Raw genomic sequence first — 19,424 nt, 5'->3', positions numbered from 1 at the left:
TTATTTGACAAGGAAAAGGTTTTGGCCGTGTTTGGTTTCCCAACAGCCAAATACATTGTAGAAAGTCATTCTTAATCTTTCTTTTTCCAGTGCTTTTCCACATAATGGTCAAAACCTAGGCCTTTCACCCTTTTTGGGGACCCTGAATACTGGAGGGTCATTGCCAGATCTAACCAACCTCCACTACTCCACGCCCCTGCCAGCCTCCCTGAACACCACCGACCACCTCTTCGGGAGTATGAGTGTGGGGAATAGTGTGAACAACATCCCAGCTGCTGTGACCCACCTGGGTATAAGAAGCTCCTCTGGTGAGTATCTCCTGCTTAGCAGTGACCTGGTGGCTTCATCATAGGTGGTCCCCACCCATGTGGCATGTTCAGTGAATCACTGAATGAGAATGACTGCATCTCAGTTAGAGACGATAATGTACCTTGTTGTATCTCCTGACCCTGCGGACATTTTTCTTGGACGTTTCTGTTTCTCCTGGGTTCGTGAGTTTGAGGCAGCTCTGCTGAACCTCGTTCCCTATCATCCTCACTGGCTCCTCTATCCAGGGACTTGGGGAATAAGACATGGGAGCCAAGAAATAAGCATCCACTCTGTGTTGGCTGAACAGTGTTAGTGGCTCTCATCAACATATGACAGTTGATAATTTAGAGGCCATCTCTCTGGATTCCTCCCATTTTCCATTAGATTTCTAAAGGCAATATTTTGCATTTTAGAAAATTTACAGCGGATATGATGAAAATATTTCTACTTAATATCTGTGTATTAAGTGGAAATCACTCACAGTTCCAGTTAAAGATGCAGCATTAGCTATATAAAGATACTACCCAGAATGAGACTTGGGTGTTACTCTATGGGTTTGCTTGTCCATATTGAAATTATGACTACATTTGTTTGAAGCCTGGGTCTCACTCTGTCACCCAGGCTAGAGTGCAATGACACGATCTCAGCTCGCTGCAACCTCCGCTTCCCAGGTTCAAGCAATTCTCCTGCCTCAGCCTCCAGAGTAGCTGGGATTACAGGCATGTGCCACGATGCCCAGCTAATTGTTTTTGTATTGTTAGTAGAGACAGGGTTTCACCATGTTGACCAGGCTCACCTCCACCCGCCTCGGCCTCCCAAAGTGCTGGGATTACAGGCATGACAGTTTCTGTGTTTTCTGTGAACTCCTTAAAATGCTTGGTACACACAGATTTCAAAGATGTTTAAGAGATGCTTGAGCTTTCTTTCTGCATGAATTTGTAAAAGCTAAGTTCACAGCTGTAGCTCTAATTATTATCTGAGCCAGCTGGACCACTGACCTCTTTGTGGACTGGTGAGTGGTAGATTTATGTAGTGCTTTATCATAGATATGTTCCTACCTTTAAAAATATAGCAAGTGAAGTCATCTACATGAATTCTAAAAATACGATTTTTTTTTTTTTTTTTTTGAGACGTAGTCTCGCTCTGTCTCCCAGGCTAGAGTGCAGTGGCATGATCTTGGCTCACTGTAACCTCCGCCTCCCAGATTCAAGCAATTCTCCTGCCTCAGCCTCCCTAGTAGCTGGGACTACAGGCGCATGCCGCCATGCCCAGTTAATTTTTTGTATTTTTAGTAGAGATGGGGTCTCGAACTCCTGACCTCAAGTGATCCACCTGCCTTGGCCTACAGGCGTGAGCCACCACCAACATACTCTTGTCAATTTCTAGGGCAGGTGATAATCCTCTTACTCCCAGTGGTGCAGTGCAGCCCCTGGCCGTAACACTCCTACCCAGAATTGTGTTGTGGAGCATTTCGTTTGGAAGGGATGCTCAGTGATGGTCTCCAGGTGAAAGGAGTGTTTGCTGCCCTTCACTCTGAGATTCATCCATGCAAATCAGAATTCACCACCCAAATGAGAGTGGTCCCCTTCAGGTGGGTCACCTGGAAGTTTCTCTAATGATTGCAGTGATGCTGCCATGGTGCAACACAATCTTAGGTTTGAAGAATTGATTTCAGAGAACACCTTTATTTTTGGTTTTTGGCTTTTTTGGGTCATTTTAGTATCCTTAATAGTAGCAAGTTTTTCATCGACTGAGTCTTGGTTTTGATATTTACACATTTGCTTCATAGGAGAAACTCTCAAAAACCTTTATGCCCAGATTCAGAGTGTGGGCAATTCATGTTCTGGGTGAATCCTCGATGTAGGAAGATATCTGGGGTCCCAGAAGTGAAGCAGCATCAGCACATAGCTCCGCTGGGCCTCAGGGAAGCTGGCGTTTTCTAATGCAGCCTTTGACACTTTGCTTTTAGCTGAAGATCTTATGTTTAGTCACTGGTTGTCTTCTCAAAAAAGCATTATTTCCAGAACATGTCAGAACCAATGTCAGGTTTCTGTATTTTTTAATTATTATTATTTTTTCTTTTTGAGATGGAGTCTTGCTCTGTCACCCAGGCTGGAGTGCAGTGGTGCGATCTCGGCACATGGCAAGCTCCGCGTCCTGGGTTCACGCCATTCTCCTGCCTCAGCCTCCCCAGTAGCTGGGACTACAGGTGCCTGCCACCACGCCTGGCTAATTTTTTTTGTATTTTTTTTTAGTAGAGACGGGGTTTCACTGTGTTAGCCAGGATGGTCTCGATCTCCTGACCTCGTGATCCGCCCGCCTCGGCCTCCCAAAGTGCTGGGATTACAGGCATGACAGTTTCTGTATTTTCTGTGAACTCCTTAGAATGCTTGGTACACACAGATTTCAAAGATGTTTAAGAGATGCTTGAGCTTTCTTTCTGAATGAATTTTTAAAAGCTAAGTTCACAGCTGTAGCTCTAATTATTATCTGAGCCAGCTGGACCACTGACCTCTTTGTGGACTGATGAGTGGTGGATTTATATAGCGCTTTGTCATAGATATGTTCCTACCTTTAAAAATATAGCAAGTGAAGTCATCTACATGAATTCTAAAAATACGATAATTTTTTTTTTTTTTGAAATGGGGTCTTGCCCTGTCTCCCAGGCTACAGTGCAGTGGCGTGATCTTGGCTCACTGCAACCTCCGCCTCCCAGATTCAAGTGATTCTCCTGCCTCAGCCTCCCTAGTAGCTGGGTCTACAGGCGCATGCAGCCACGCCCGGTTAATTTTTTGTATTTTTAGTAGAGCCGGGGTTTCACCGTGTTAGCCAGGATGGTCTCGATCTCCTGACCTCGTGATCCACCCGCCTCGGCCTCCCAAAATGCTGGGATTACAGGTGTGAGCCACTGCGCCCGGCCTAGCCGGGCCTAGCCTGTAATCCCACCATTTTGGGAGGCCGAGACGGGCGGATCACGAGGTCAGGAGATCGAGACCATCCTGGCCAACACGGTGAAACCCCGTCTCTACTAAAAGATACAAAAAAATTAGCCAGGCGTGGTGGCGGGCACCTGTAGTCCCAGCTACTCGGGAGGCTGGGGCAGGAGAATGGCGTGAACCCGGGAGACAGAGCTTGCAGTGAGCCAAGATCACGCCACTGCACTCCAGCCTGGGAGACAGAGCGAGACTCCGTCTCAAAAAATAATAACAATAATTATAATAATGATAATAATAATTTTGCCAGCTCAAAATGCTGGATTTTTGTCATTTCTTCCTTTCCATAACTCATCAAACACTTAAATTTTTTGTCAACACAAAACAACACATAGTTCTGCTCACCCCAACTGCTGGTACAAGATGGGCTGAAGGTTAAAACATAGGTATTGCCAGTTGAGATACACAAAGCAGCAGCAGCTGAATAACTGATTCACTGAGCAAAGCTGCTCCACGCCAGGCCCTGTGCCAGGTGCTGAGGAACCAACAGGGCATAGGACAGGATCCCCAGCTTCACAGAGCTCGTGCCCTAGCAGCCTACGCTGCAAAAATCTCTCTCCCAAACTTCCTTACTCATGATAAAATTCACCCCGTCCCCCAAATAAAGCATCAGCAAAAACTTCCTTTTTGAGTTGGAATAGACTGTGATGAACAATTTCCTGGCAAACAGAAAATCAAAGAGGGACCCTGGGGTGGGAGATACAGGGAAGTGTCCCCTCCTATGACTCCCTAGTGTGCTGAGGATACTTAAAGACCACCGAGACAGCTCCTCAAGGACCAGGACTCGCCGTGAAAGGATGCTCTCCAAAGGTAGCAGGGGATGCAGGCAGTGTGCTTGGGACAGAGACCTTCAGGGGCTCTAAACAGAGTTTGTTGTACAGACCTAGGGTCCTTTCCCTGGGTCTGGGCCAAGCACCTGGAACATTTGCCTCTGCTACCCACCGGTTTACCTAGTTTTGTGCACCTAGGAGTTGTTGAGACGATCTCCCCCTTCATGGGAAAACACTGTTCTCATCTTGGTGGCCCCGTCTCTGTTAGTGCAGGGGCATCTTTTCCTTGCCATTGGTGCATCGGATGCTGTCCCTGTAGGAGAGCTGTCCAGGAGCTCCTTTACCTACAGAATCATTGTCACATGTGACAGTAGACAGTTTTCTTTCATTTTTGGAAAACAAAAGATTTGGTCTGAAATTATAAGTAACTTGTGAATTTGTTGTCTTCCAGGTCTCCAGAGTTCTCGGAGTAACCCCTCCATCCAAGCCACGCTCAATAAGACTGTGCTTTCCTCTTCCCTAAATAACCACCCGCAGACATCTGTTCCCAATGCATCTGCTCTTCACCCTTCACTCCGTCTATTTTCCCTTAGCAACCCATCTCTTTCCACCACAAACCTGAGTGGCCCATCTCGGCGTCGGCAGCCTCCCGTCAGTCCTCTCACGCTTTCTCCTGGCCCCGAAGCACATCAAGGTTTCAGCAGACAGCTGTCTTCAACCAGCCCACTGGCCCCCTATCCTACCTCCCAGGTAAACACACACAGACAGACCAACCACTACAGTGAAACAGACTGCAAGATATAGGAAGTGCATTCCTCCTCTTTACTATTTTGGGTTACACCCATTATTACAGCAAGTACCCACGAGGCCTCAAGTGCAATCTGTTCACTCTTATATGTGAAATCAGAGCAGAGCAGAAGTGTCAATAATGCAGAATGAATTCATGATTTTCTTTTCTTTTTTTGAGAAAGGGTCTCTGTTGCCCACGCTGGAGTGCAGTGGCACAATCACGGCTCACTGCAGCCTCACCTCCCGGGCTCAAGCGATCTTCTCACCTTAGTCTTCAGAGTAGCTGGGACCACAGGCGTGCATCACCATACCTGACTAATTTTTTGATTTTTTTTTGTAGAGACAAGATCTGGATATGTTGCCCAAGCTGGTCTCAAATGCCTAGGCTCAAGCCGTCCTCCCAGCGTGGCCTCCCAGACTGCTGGGATTACAGACATGAGCCATGGCACCCAGCCTAATTAATGATTTTCTATTAGAATAATAGCAGATTTGCTGTGTTCATTACTCTTTAAGCAAATGTTGACCAATCTACAGTCACTAACTCACAAACTTGTGGTTGAGAGGAACAGTAGGATAAAGAGAATGCCATCCAGATAAATCTAAGGTAACTAAGGGAAACCAGGTTAGGATTTCAAAGTTGGCATGGAAAAATCAGTCATTGACTCTGTAAGTACATTAAGCCATAGGGGAAAGCCAAAGAAAACATTTAATACCTTCCTGAAGCTTTGATAGCGAATTAGACCTCCTCCCTAATTGTCTACAGATTTGAGAAACAATACTTTTACTGTTCATTAAATACTAAGTATATTGAGGATTATATCTCTTATAAGGACGAAAAGAAGTCTGTTGAGAAAGAGGCACATTTAAAAGTCACACACCCATACAAAAAAATGGAAAAATTAGCTGGGTGAGGTGGCACGCGCCTGTAGTCCCAGCTACTCCAGAGTGGAGGTGGGAGGATCGCTTTGAGCCCAGGAGGTCGAGGCTGCATTGAGCCAAGATAGCCTCACTGCACTGTAGCCTGGCAACAGAGTGAGACCCTGTCTCAAAAGAAAAGAAAAGAAAAGAAAAGCCCATTATAGAAACACAGGGGTTGAAATGTCCTATAAATTCTACACTCGGAGGTGGTTCTCCTTACCGTAATCATCGAGGAATGTATTTTTAACCTTTGGTCATATCCTCTATCTGTTACAGCATCATTCCTCGCCATAAATTAATAATGATTTAGAAGGAAGAGTTGACAGAACACAACAGAGAGTTAGAGGATCTTGTTATTAGTCACTTTTTACCAATTACTAGCTGTGGCATCTTGATTGTATGAGTAATCTCTTTTGGGCAAGGGTGAAAGGACATTTCATAATTTTTGTTTTTAAGTTTCACTGTGTCACCCAAGCTGGAGCACAGTTGCACGATCATGGCTCCCTGCAGCCTTGAATTCCTGGGCCCAAGCGATCCTCCTGCCTCAGCTGGGATTCTTCAAGTAACTGTGACTACAGGCCCATGTCACCACACCCAGCTAATTAAAAAAATTTTTTTGTAGAAACAGGGTCTCCCTGGGCTGGGTGTGTGCCTCACACCTGTAATCCTAGCACTGTGGGAGTCCAAGGCAGGCAGATCACTTGAGGGCAGGAGTTTGAGACCAGCCTGGTCAACATGACGAAACCCCATCTCTACTAAAAATACAAAAATTACCGGGCATGGTGGCTCACGCCTGTAATCCCACCTACTCGGGATGCTGAGACATGAGAATTGCTTGCACCCTGGAGACGGAAGTTTGCAGTGAGCCAGGATTGCACCACTGCACTCCAGCCTGGGTGACAGAGTTACTCTGTCTCAGTTAAAATTAGAAAAGAAAGAAACAGAGTCTCCCTATGTTTTCCAGGCTGGTCTTAAACTCCTGGGCTCAAGTGATCCTCCCACCTCAGCCTCCCAAAGAGCTGGAATTAGCCAGTGTGCCTTGTGTCAGGCATGAGCCACTGTGCCCTGCCATAATTTTTATTTTTATTTTTTTTAGAGACAGCGTTTCACTCTCAGCCAGGCTCGAGTGCAGTGGCACGATCACAGCTCACTGTAGCCTTGAACTCCCTGAGCTCAGGTGATCCTCCCACCTTAACCTCCCAGGTACCTAGGACTACAGGTGTACACCATCACACCCAACTAATTTTTGTATTTTTTTTTTTTTTGTAGAGATGGAGTTTCACCATATTGCCCAGGCTAGTCCATAATTATTGTTTTCATGGTTCTTATGTTATTGAATTGCCTTTAATTTTATTTTGCAAGATTCTTTTATAAGATCTAAAAGCATTCTTGCTTTTTAGCTACGTTTTAAGGGGACTGGCCAGAGTGTCCCCTTTCAGATGTGTTTTTAATTTGTTTAATATTTAGATTTTTTTTTTTTAATGAATGTTGCTGGACACAGTGGTTCTGACTGTAATCCCAGCTACTCAGGAGGCAGAGACTGGAGAATTGCTTGAGGCCCAGAGTTCAAGACCAGCCTTGGCAACATAGTGACACCCTATCTCTTAAAAAAAGGAAATTTTGAAAAGTGAATGTTACTCATGCATGTAGTTTAAAACGTCAAATAGTTCTAAAGGACTTGTTACAGAAAAACAGTGGTCTTTCCCCGTCGTTAGGCATATTTCTCACTGTCTAGAGATGGCTACCGTCAACCATGTTAGTTAATCTCTTTGGTATAACCATGTTGTTATTATTATTATTATTATTATTATTATTTTTGAGACAGAGTCTTGCTCTGTCACCCAGACTGGGGTGCAGTGGTGCGATCTCAGCTCACTGAAACCTCCACCTCCCAGGTTCAAGCGATTCTCCTGCCTCAGCTTCCCAAGTAGCTGGGACTACAGGTGTGTGCCACCACGCCTGGCTAATTTTTGTATTTTTAGTAGAGATGTATTTTTCACCATGTTAGCCAGACTGGTTTCGAACTCCTGACCTCAGGCAGTCTACCCGCCTCGGCCTCCCAAAATGCTGAGATTACAGGCATGAGCCACCTTACCCGGCCTGACCATGTTGTTTTATGCATTTTTTGTTCTACATTTTTGGTGTTAGGAATTATCTAATGACATCCTACCAATGAAGGTTAGAATTTAGTTCTCTTTCCACTCTCCCACAAACCCCACCACACACATATGTGCACACATGAGCGCACACACACACACAATTTCCTACCCACCCTCCTCATTTATTATAATTTTGGTTAGAGCAATACTCAATATTTAGTGTTGTTATAGTTACAGTGTAGTTAGAGTTGACATATAGTATACCATGAAATAAGAAAATGAGAATTTTTTCCTCCTGGGAGTTAATAAATGTCTGACTTTTTTGTGAGCCTGGTTATCTGCATGTATTTCTGTGTATTACTAATTCAGTCCCCAACTCTTGGAGTTGGGCAGATCTCAGTACATTCAAAAATAAATTCTCTAGTAGCTCTATAGGAAAGAGTGCCTGTGACTTTGTATGACTTTATTATGTCTTTATTTGATCTATCATTTAATTATTATTTGACTGAATATAGAATTCTAAATTTGAAATAATTTTCCCTTGGAATCGATTGCCTTTTCATTTCTAAGTTGCTATTGAGAAATCCAGTGCCATTCTGACTCTTAACACTTTGCATGGAATCCCCCGCTCCGCCCCAGGCTCGTAAGATCTTTTTGTCCCCAATGTTCTGAAACTTCAAGAAAACGTGGCTTGGCGTGAGTCTGCATATTTGGTAGGTTCCTTCAATCTGGAAACTCACAGCCTTCATTTCTGGGAAATGTTAAAGAACATTGAAATAAAGTTTCTTCAATGATTTCTTCCCTTCAGTTTTCTCTGTTCTCTCTCTGGAACTCTATGAATGTTGACTATCCTGGACTTTTCCTCTAATATCCTTATTTTCTCTCTCTCCTCTTTTCCTTCTCTGTAGTTGCTTCCTTGTTTGTTTTGCTTTGCTTTCTGAAAGAGTATCTCAGCTTTATCTTCCAACCCTTCTGTTGAGTTTTTCATTTCTGCTCTCAATTTTTAAATTGCTATGAGTTCTTTTTTGTTCTCTCAGTGTTCCTTTTTAACAGCATCATACATATTCCACAGATGCAATATCATATTTTTCTCTCTAAGGTTTTTAGTGGTCATTTTTTTCTAATTTATCTTTATTTTTATAATAAAATTTTTTAATTGCATGAAAAGTAGAGAACATAATACAATAAATCCTCCTATACCCATCATCTAGCCTCAACAATTAACTTTTTTTTTTTTTTTTGAGATGGAGTCTTGCTCTGTTGCCCAGGCTAGAGTATAGTGGTGTGATCTTGGCTCACTGTAACCTCCACCATCCAGGTTCAAACCATTCTCCTGGCCTCAGCCTCCCAAATAACTGGGACTACAGGTCCACGCCACCATACCTGGCTAATTTTTGTAGAGACGGGGTTTCACCACGTTGGCCAGGCTGGTCTCGAACTCCTGACCTCAGGTTATCCACTCGCCTCAGCCTCCCAAAGTCTGAGATTACAGGCGTGAGCCACCATGCCAGCTTTGTTATCTTGTTTCACCCATACCCTGCTTTTAAAAATTGCAAATATTTCAATATGTATCTCTAATAGATAAGGATTTTCTTAGTAGCCTAAATATTGTCATGCTGATTTTGTTTTTTCACAACTACTTCTTCCTGCACACATCTTTCCAAGATTGTGTGTGTCTGCTTTGGCTTCTGACTTTCATGGCAGATAGTTTCCTCGGGGCCTGGTGATCTTTGGTGCTCTGCTCACGTTTAAGAACAGGACACTGAGGGGCTCTCTCCTTGCAGCACTACGCTAGAGCAGAGTACGAGTCTGAGGCGAAGGGAGTCATGGTGGGACAAGCGTTTAGAAAGTTTCTTCCACTCTTTGACCAAGTATTGGTTGGAAGGAGTGCTGCTGAAACTGTAACCAAAGGAGGCATTATGCTTCCAGAAAAATCGCAAGGAAAAGTATTGCAAGCAACAATTGTCGCTGTTGGATCGGGTTATCTAAAGGAAAGGGTGGAGAGATTCAGCCAGTTAGCATGAAAGTTGGAGATAAAGTTCTTCTCCTAGAATATGGAGGCACCAAAATAGTTCTAGATGACAAGGATTATTTCCTATTCAGAGACGGTGACATTCTTGGAAAGTACATAGACTGAAATAAGTCACTATTGAAATGGCATCAATGTGAAGCTGCCCATTCCACTGAAGTTCTGAAATCTTTCATCATGTAAATAATTTCCATATTTCTCTTTTATAATAAACTAGTGATAACTAATGACATCCAGTATCTCCAAAATTGTTTCCTTGTACTAATATAAACATTTCCAAATAAAAATATGTAAATGAGAAAAAAAAGAAAGCAAACAGGACACTGAGAAGCTGGCTGGCAGCTCTGTGTGTGTGGCAGCCCTGCTGGTGTGGTCTTCATTGTAGAATGGTCTAGCTCGGTCATTTCCTTGAGAAATTTCTGGTGTCATAAGTTTTATGATCTCTGGCCAGGCGCGGTGGTTCACACCTGTAATCTCAGCACTTTGGGAGGCCAAGACGGGAGGATCACCTGAGGTTAGGAGTTCTAGACCAGCCTGGCCAACATGGTGAAACCCCGTCTCTACTAAAAATACAACAATTAGCCGGGCGTGTTAGCATGCTCCTGTAATTTCAGCTACTCGGGAGACTGAGGCAGGAGAATTGCTTGAACCCAGGAGGTGGAGGTTGCAGTGAGCCAAGATCGTGCCACTGCACTCCAGCTTGGGTGACCGAGCAAGACTCTGTCTCCAAAAAAAAAAAAAAAAAAAAAGAGAGATTTTCTCTCTCAGTCCTTGTCAGGTTCCCTAAAGGACACTCTTCCAACGTCCCACCTCGGCATATCTGGATTCCAGCATCCTGAGAGCCAGGTTGGGAAAGAAAGGTGGAGATCTTAAGATTTGATCATGAAATTGCTTCTAAACCCTGTGTTTTCAGTAAAGTGCCTCACCTTCTAATATCCAGAGTCCCTTAGTTTTATTCTCTCAGGAGTGGAGCCTTCCAGTCTCGTGGCAGGCGGCAGGGTGGTGGGGGCCAGTGTGCAGAAGCACACTCAAGGCAAGGGCTCTGCAGGTCCGACTGCCCCTTACACAAACTTTGACCAGAACCTCCTGGTTTTAACTTCAGCCCCTGCTCCCTGCTGTCCCCAATCCCAGAGCCCTGTGGGGATTTAGTGCTGTAAATGAGATTGCCTCCTGGTTTTTCCTCACTGCCAGCTTAGCATTGGGTTTTCTCAGTTCTGCTAAGCCAGTTACCATTTGGCCATCTGCTTCTCATTTGCTAGCTTTTGTTGCCATTTTCTTCTCTCCCGTTATCTTTGTCCTCATGTTGTTTGTTATCATTTAGTGTTCTGTGTTATTGTTTAGTGTTATTTATTAATGCTTATTGCTGGTTAATGTTGTTGTAGTGTCTTAACAGGGTTTGGGGAGATGGCAGAGCTAAGGGCCTTTTTCAATCTTCCACTTTTAACCAGAAGACATGGCTATAAAAAAACAAAACAAAACATGATTTTCACAGAGAAAACTGAAAGGAAATTGGTTAAATTGACTGTTTTCTTGTTTAGTTCTTTTAAGACAATAGAACTTGTCATTGAATGGAACATGCTTTGTAGGGAAGTAAAATTTGAGATATACTTTAAAGGAAGAGCATTGCACAGGACACCGCGGTGAGGAAAATCTCAGGCTTCCTCTCACTCTGACATTTCCTAATCCTAAAGGACTTAACACTAGAAACGCAGAAGCTTGTTAGTGGCTTTGTGTGTTTGTTTTGCAGATGGTGTCCTCAGACCGAAGCCAACTTTCATTCCTGCCCACAGAAGCTCAAGCCCAGGTGTCCCCGCCACCCCCTTACCCTGCGCCCCAGGAGCTCACCCAGCCCCTCCTGCAGCAGCCCCGCACCCCTGAGGCCCCTGCCCAGCAGCCCCAGGCAGCCTCCTCACTGCCACAGTCGGACTTTCAGCTTCTCCCAGCCCAGGTGAGTCCTGGCAGCAGCGTTGGTGCGGAGGGAATGCTTGTTTTGCTCTGAGTTCCAAGCTAAATGGTCACCTCCTTACTCTCTGAAGGGCTCATCTTTGACCAACTTCTTCCCAGATGTGGGTTTTGACCAGCAGTCCATGAGGCCAGGCCCTGCCTTTCCTCAACAGGTGGGTGGATCACCCCTGCCTTCCCCTCCCTTGGTGCGTAAACTGTACCATTTAGGTTGTTCACTGTGTAGAACTCAGAACCAAGCAGACCAGACATGCCACTTCCCTGGTTCTGGATGTGTTCTGTGGCTAGAAGAGCCTTTCATCTTCTTTGGCCCTAAAATGCTGGCTTTGGCTGTGTTATTTAGTATCAGGCTTCAGCAGAGGAACTATTGGAATAATTGGCAGGAGATTTTTGATGACACTCTCGTTGTAGAACTGTAAAATCATGAACACTGGAAGGGACACAGCACCCGCCTCCTCAGTGCCCTCATGTTGAAACTGAGGCATAGGGAGGGCGGCACCTGCTCCCTCCGCAGGGTCAGAAGGTGGCGCCACATTTTGCCTGCACCCAGGCTGGTGCACCTAGCACAGCGTGCAGCCTCCTGAGGAGAGCTCAGTCCTGGGCAGTGAGGGGAGCTCCTTCTGTAAGGTATTTTCAACTGGGCCACTTGCTTTTACAGTTTAGTTTCTCCCTAACTTGACTATTTTTAATATTCCTAGATTTTATGGTATTCAATAGTATTCAATAAGTATGGACTGGACCCTCCGATGGATTAAGGAGTGGAAGAAGGGTTGAACAGTTTCCAGAACTTTTTTTTTTTTTTTCTTTTTTTATCGCCCAGGCTGGAGTGCAGTGGCATGATCTCGGCTTACTGCAACCTCCACCTCCTGGGTTCAAGCGATTCTCATGTCTCAGACTCCTGAGTAATTGGGGTTACAGGCGTGCACCCCTATGCCCAGCTAATTTTTGTATTTTTAGTAGAGATAGGTTTCACTCTGTTGACCAGGCTGGTCTTGAACTCCTGACCTCAAGTGATCCACCCGCCTTGGCCTCCCAAAGTGCTGGGATTACAGGTGTGAGCCACTGTGCCCGGCCAAGAACTTAATAATAATCAAATAAATTAAGATAGCTGTTTCCTAAGTAGGCCACAGATGAAGCTTTGTGGCAAGAACCAATCCTCCTTGCCTCCCTGTTTTCTAAAGAGCCATTTTAGTCTAGATGGGAATCAGTGTCTCCCTGAAAAATGACGGAAACTTCTTCTTTTGAGACATTTTTTTAAATGGCTTAGAAAATTAATTTCAGGAAAGGAACCTAAAATTGGCCACAGTTATAACTAGTCCTCATAGAGGCTTTCTCATAGGGAGAAGCTTGCCTGAGTTTCCTCCTTCTGAGTGCAAAAAGGAAAGGCTCCACTTTCTCAGTTTTCTAGAAACCAGGGAATAGGTCAGGTGCAGTGGCTCACGCCCATAATCCCAGCACTTTGGGAGGCCGAGGCAGGTGGCTTGCTTAAACTCAGGAGTTTGAGACCAGCCTGGGTAAAATACAGCAAGACCCTGTCTCTACAAAAAATACAAAAATTAGCCAGGCATGGTGGCGTGTGGTCCCAGCTATTTGGGAGGCTGAGGTGGATGGATCGCTTGAGCCTGGGAGGTGGAGGTTTCAGTGAGCCGAGATGGCACCACTGCACTCCAGCCTGGGCAACTGAGACCCTATCTTTAAAGAAAAAAGAGGAAGAAAGAAACCAAGGAAGAAAAGAGTCCATACTTTCTTGGTTATAGACAGAGCCTTTGAAGGGTTCCCATAGAAGGCAGTTTACAAAGGCCTTGGTGAGGCTGAGGAGACATGTCTGAGGGGCCACAGAAACCATGACCACTGGTATCTCTTGGGATGGTGTAGTGGGCTGGGGAAAAGTCACCGCACTGTGGGCCTCAGGGGCCCCTCCTCCACCCCAGCATCTGCCTGCCTGACAAGAATATCGTACATACATCACCACAAGAGCAAAGCACTTTGGGATCCTGGAAAGAAGGGAGTATGTATTAGTTTGCAAATCAAGTTTTGCTCTGGGAGCACATTGCAATACTCGCTTCCTCCTTGGAAGCAGAGGTGTGGCCTTCCTCACGTGACCTTCGATGCTTCCAGGTGCCTCTAGTGCAACAAGGTTCCCGAGAACTGCAGGACTCTTTTCATTTGAGACCAAGCCCATATTCCAACTGCGGGAGTTTCCCAAACACCATCCTGACAGGTGAGTGAGCCACCCCTCAGCTTCTTTACTGCTTTTATTTTGTCGTGTGTTTAGGTACCTTCATAAGATAGTTTAAACAACATAATATTATATAAAGCAAAAAGCGAACGTTGCCTGGGTCAACTTGACTCTTTGAGATGCAGGTGTCCAGCCTCAGAGACCGTGACGCAGGGCGGTGGGCCTGGTAGTCAAAGCCTTTTCTGAAAGATTTCGTCTGGCCGGGCGCGGTGGCTCACACCTGTAATCCCAGCACTTTGGGAGGCCGAGGCGGGCGGATCATGAGGTCAGGAGATCAACACCATCCTGGCTAACACAGTGAAACCCCGTTTCTACTAAAAAATACAAAAAAAAAATTAGCCGGGTGTGGTGGCGGGCACCTGTAGTCCCAGCTACTCTGGAGGCTGAGGCAGGAGAATGGCGTGAGCCCGGGAGGTGGAGCTTGCAGTGAGCCGAGATAGTGCCACTGTACTCCAGCCTGGGTGACAGAGCTAGACTCTGTTTCAAAAAGAAAGAAAGATTTCATCTTAGGTGACTGATGACTGTTCAAAAGGAAAAAAAACCTGCAAAAATTGGGAGTTGTGCAACTGACTGACAAGAATGTAGACTCCAGGGCAAGAACTGTGGGCCTAGGGGTGGTCAGGACATGTGGGATGGCAGTTTAGGGGACCATCATCAGCTGGGTTTGCTTAGTAGCCTGGAGCCTTCATGCCTCCTAAGCGTACTGTTTTCCTCTCTGGCCACCCCTTTCAGAAGACTCCAGCACCAGCCTGTTCAAAGACCTCAACAGTGCGCTGGCAGGCCTGCCCGAGGTCAGCCTGAACGTGGACACTCCATTTCCACTGGAAGAGGAGCTGCAGATTGAACCCCTGAGCCTGGACGGACTCAACATGTTAAGTGACTCCAGCATGGGCCTGCTGGACCCCTCTGTTGAAGAGACGTTTCGAGCTGACAGACTGTGAACAGAAGGCAGTGAAACAGAAGAATGTTTTTCTGCAACAGCCAAAATAGAATGGAATAGAATGGAGCCAGCTGACTGCCGGCTTTCGTTATCTTGACATAGAAGGAACCAATGCCACGGCTCCAGGCTTTCAGATGAGGTCCCATCTCAGACACTGTGGCTTCCTCCAGATCACACAGCTATGTACTGCCTCTCTAGCCTGTGGCCAAAGTTGTGTTGCAGCAGGCAGGCTGCTTGGAGCTTCCCATGAACTGGAAAGCTCATCTCCATTGCATCTTTTTCTTGGCCTTCCAGTCCATCGATGTGTAAGAGTAGGAAATATCGTGTCACTGGAGGCCTCCATGGCATTGTGTAGTGCTCAGAACCACTGATCTCCGGCTGCACCGAAGGCGGGTCCGGAGTGGGAGGCTCAGCCTGGAGCGGTGGCCCCGGAGAGGGCACCTCGATGCCTGCTCTGACCTGACCCGGAGGGCGAGGCCCTCCAGCAGGGGACATTCCCAGGCTGAACGGACCCCACAGCTCTCTCCCATGCCTGATTTACGACATGAAGAAGTTTTTGCCACAAGTCCGAGAGCAGGCTTGAGTTAGGCAGACTGAAGGCTAATTTTCCTTTTCTCCCAGTTGGTTTCTGCTGCTTCAGAAAAGTACACCTTTTCCTTATGGACCAGAGGAAGAGGAAGACCATTTTATCAGTCACTGAAAAGAGTCCCCTGGCACTGATGAGCCTGAAGAGAACTATGCTCCTTGGGGGGTGGGGAAGGAAGACAGGGACTGCAGCTATCTCACACTCAGTGGCCTCCAGACAAACTCCAGACAAGCACAGACCTCCCCACTAAGAGCAGCTGGAGGAGCTGGGGCTCTGTGGGCTGGGAGTTTAATGTCACCCCCCCCAAGACCGTAAGCTCCTTGAGGGCAGGGACAGTGCCTTATTCATTGTTGAACCCATAGCACCTAACACGTGCGTGGCAGCACACTCGTGTGCTGGCGTGAGTGCTGCAGAACAGCGTGTGCAGTGCATGATGAATGACTGCGTCCGCCATGCTGTAAGGCAGGCTCATCTGTAGCTATCCCCCTTCCCTGCCAAATCTTCTCAGAGCTTTAGCTTTTCTAGCACTCGTGCCTATGGTGAAGCATGCACTTTAATATGCTTTTAACACTAGGTGACCAAATCACAGTGAAGCCGGGCACTGCATTCTCCTTGGGCTGTGCTCCATGCAGGTGGGTGGGAGCTGTCTTCTGAGTACATCCGAAGGGCTGAGCAGGTGAGGGCCCTGAGGGACCCTGTCTGGGCCCCACCCAGGAAGATCTTCCCTCTCAGATCTATGTTTGGCTCTAAATTGCTTCAAGTAGAGATTCATTCTTTGAGGTTGAAAAAATAGTTTATAGTAAAACGAAGGCCTAATTCATGGAACCATCATTAGTCATTAATACCCTCTCATAAAATAGATGGACCAGATTTCAACCACCACCTGCCTCCTCTAACTTAGGTGAAGCCAGTAGGTTTGAAGGGGGCAGGGCACTGCAGGGGAGGGATCTAGGCTGTGAGAGGACAGGGTAGAGAGGAGGAGAACCCTGAAGGAGAGACGAAAGATGCCAGGATTTTTGCTTGGACAGCCATTGCCCTTCCAGGAGAGCCTGGAGTGTATTGAGGGTCACTGGACTGCTCCACCCAGAGGAGCAAGGCTGTACAATGAGGGTCTGAATCTGGCACACCTGTCCCTTACGTAAAAGGAGTCATCGTCACAAGACCCTGAGCTGGCTAGCTTCTCCAGACCTCATTCCATTTCTATCTTCTGACCTTGCCTCTAATCTTTAAAATAACCCTCATGGGGTGCCCCTCCACCTTCCTTTGGAATCTGTTTCACATTTGCCCCAAATCTTTGCTGTGGAATTGGGAAATCAAACCAGAGTTCTCCTCGCCTCATTTCCAGCTCAGGAAGGGCCTGCTGGCCTGCCCTTGCCAGCCCTGTTCCCAGTTACACTTTCAGATCCCTTTGTGCTCAAGACCTCAGAGGGGAGACTTTCTGTTAAAGAGCCTTTAGTCGCAATGCTACCCAGCTCCCCAGTGTGCCAAAAAAAGCCAGCTCCTGTGTCAAAGGGCTCCCAAACCTGATCTCACTCCCAACAGGGGATGGTGCTGATATTATAAGAGTTGTGTTTTTATAAAACAGTTCTCAGCATAGTCCACTTTTCACATAGTGCCTTACCCGTGGGTATCATCATATCAGGGTCCCAGTTCAGTTTGTCTGCACAGCAGCCACCCTGCCTGGCAACAGGAGACCCCAAGACCTACACAGTGAACCCCAGTGCCCCACAGGGGTTCTCCCGGTGACTTGTGAAAACAGGCCTCCAAGGGAAGGGATTTATTTGGGGGCATATACTAGGGGCAATATGGTTTAGCACTGAATTCAATTTGTCTTTAGGTCTATGAGTGCATCTTTCCTTGTGAAAGGTTTTGGGCATTGTACAACCCACTCTGCCTAGAAGGTGTGGAGGACTCACCATGGGCAGGGTCGCCCTGGCCCGCAGCACGTGAGCCTGCACTCACTGTGGCCTTTGTAACAAAACCAGTTGTGGTCCTCAGCATTTGAAGCAGCTGCATACTTCAGAGTAAACTATTTTTCAATATTTAGTTTTGTCACAAGAAATCGATCATTGTACTACTCTCACTTATAGCAGTTAAACAGCATAGAACTAAAAACCTGTCTGCATTTCCATTTTTTCTTTCTGTATGGTTGTGGGTTTTAGGACATAGAGTGTTAGAAGGGTTTCTTGATCATGTCATGAATTCTCCTTTGTCCTGTTTCTCCTGTTTCATTTCTTCTCCGCCTGCTGTATATTACCTGAGCTGGTGTCGTATCTTCAAGTCCATATGCGTATTTGCAGACCTTTCCATTCCCACTCTTGTTGGCTCTTCTGATTTATGCACAGATGGTTCCCAGCATGTGTCCAGTGCTTCGTGGATGGGACCATCCCAGCAACTAATCAGACTTCCTGCCAGTGTCCTGACCCCCAGGGCACCCTGTTCAACCATATTTAAAGATTGGAATTTGTATAAAGTTGCTTCCAAGTTTTATAATGCATCATTTTACATCTTTCGTAATTAAAAGCAGCACAATGAGGTTGTCTCTGCATTTGGTGGTGTTTTTCTTCACTTGGGTGAGGGGTTGATGGGGAGCCTTGCTCTCACCGCCTCCTACACAGCTCAGCCTGCAGCTGGGATTTGGGGCCTGGGCAAGGCAGGCCCTGCACCAGCCGTGGGTCAGGCCTTCTTGTTATACATGGAGGGGCACTCACTTCCCTTAGCTGGAGGCAGCTCAGTCTCCTGCCCCCGCAGCCAGCACCCCTCCACACGTCTGCCCACCGCCCTTCCTCCACCAGATGCTCCGTCCTGGGTTGGCCTCTAGCCCTGTCCCTTCCCCAGACCCCCATCCCTGCAGGGTTCAACACGAACAGCCACATCCAGTGCTTGTCATAAAGGTGGCTGTCTCCTGAAATCATACTTGGAAATCCTGTCTCTGATTGTAACTTCCTGAGACCCCATTTCCACTCTGGTCCGCTCACACGCTGTTCTTTGACCCCACTGAGAATTCTTCCCTGTCCCCTCTTCTCAGCCTGCCCATCCTCTCCTAGCTTTCCTTGCTTCTGCCCGGGCCCACCTGGCTCGTGGCCTACGTGACACCCACAGGCCCCTTCTCCTGCCACCACACCACTCTTCCTCCTCAAGACCTGCCACCACATCACTCAGGCTGAGCTTTCTGTTGCTGGGAGCCTTGTGGGAAGAACCAGCACTTCCAGGCTGTGCTGAGCCAGCCCTCTCCTGCCGCATGGGGCACCCACGCCCTTCTCTCCTCAAGACTCATCAGACCACATGAGGGCTTCTTGCCTCCTATCCAGGCCACCTGGGCCAGCTCCCTCCATGTCCCACCTGCTCCCCATTCTGTCCCATAACCCATCACGCCTTCCCCAGCGTCCCTCTGCCTTACGAGGTCCCATTTCCACATCAATCTGACCTTCCCCAAGGACTTGCTGATGTTCTGGGGCCTTCTACTTAGCCCTCTCTGATGGCGCCTCCCCATCAGCCTGTGAAGATGCCCAGTCTCCTTCCTCAGAACAGAAAACACCCCTTTCCCCACCAGCTGACACTCATGCCACAGCCCTGTGTCCTGCCTCTCCCGGAGGAGCGAGGAGCGCTCCTGCTCAGCTCCCTTCTGCCCGCAGCCCCAGGGAGCCCTCCAGGATTCCCTACTCTCCTGCCTCTGTCCAAGGCCCTCTGATGTCAGCTACATCCCTGAAGCCCTTCGGCCACTCCCTCCCTCCAAAATCCTCTCTGGCTCCAGTAAGGCTTTTCTCCATATTCTACCACCCAGGCTATG

General features: G+C 47.0%; 1 protein-coding gene and 1 pseudogene across 4 annotated transcripts in view; both read left to right on the top strand.

The window, feature by feature from the left end:
- Nucleotides 1-18,180, top strand: part of LOC105488298 (CREB regulated transcription coactivator 3) — a 118,242-nt gene extending 100,062 nt beyond the window's left edge. For 3 of the 4 annotated variants that reach the window (XM_011752209.2, XM_011752208.2, XM_071100663.1), the window contains exons 10-15: nucleotides 91-308; nucleotides 4,524-4,822; nucleotides 11,655-11,855; nucleotides 11,944-12,024; nucleotides 13,988-14,090; nucleotides 14,841-18,180. In XM_011752209.2, the coding sequence (XP_011750511.2) occupies nucleotides 91-308; nucleotides 4,524-4,822; nucleotides 11,655-11,855; nucleotides 11,944-12,024; nucleotides 13,988-14,090; nucleotides 14,841-15,049 (1,111 nt within the window). In that variant the 3' untranslated portion in view covers nucleotides 15,050-18,180. The remainder of the gene's footprint in view (nucleotides 1-90; nucleotides 309-4,523; nucleotides 4,823-11,654; nucleotides 11,856-11,943; nucleotides 12,025-13,987; nucleotides 14,091-14,840) is intronic. The other variant, XM_011752210.2, reaches the window with a different exon arrangement.
- LOC139364375 (10 kDa heat shock protein, mitochondrial pseudogene) lies at nucleotides 4,829-11,648 on the top strand (annotated as a pseudogene).
- Nucleotides 18,181-19,424: the final 1,244 nt, after the last annotated feature.

Source organism: Macaca nemestrina, chromosome 7 (genome assembly GCF_043159975.1).
Source record: "Macaca nemestrina isolate mMacNem1 chromosome 7, mMacNem.hap1, whole genome shotgun sequence".
NCBI lineage: Eukaryota > Metazoa > Chordata > Mammalia > Primates > Cercopithecidae > Macaca > Macaca nemestrina.
This window is presented reverse-complemented; position numbering and strand designations above follow the sequence as displayed.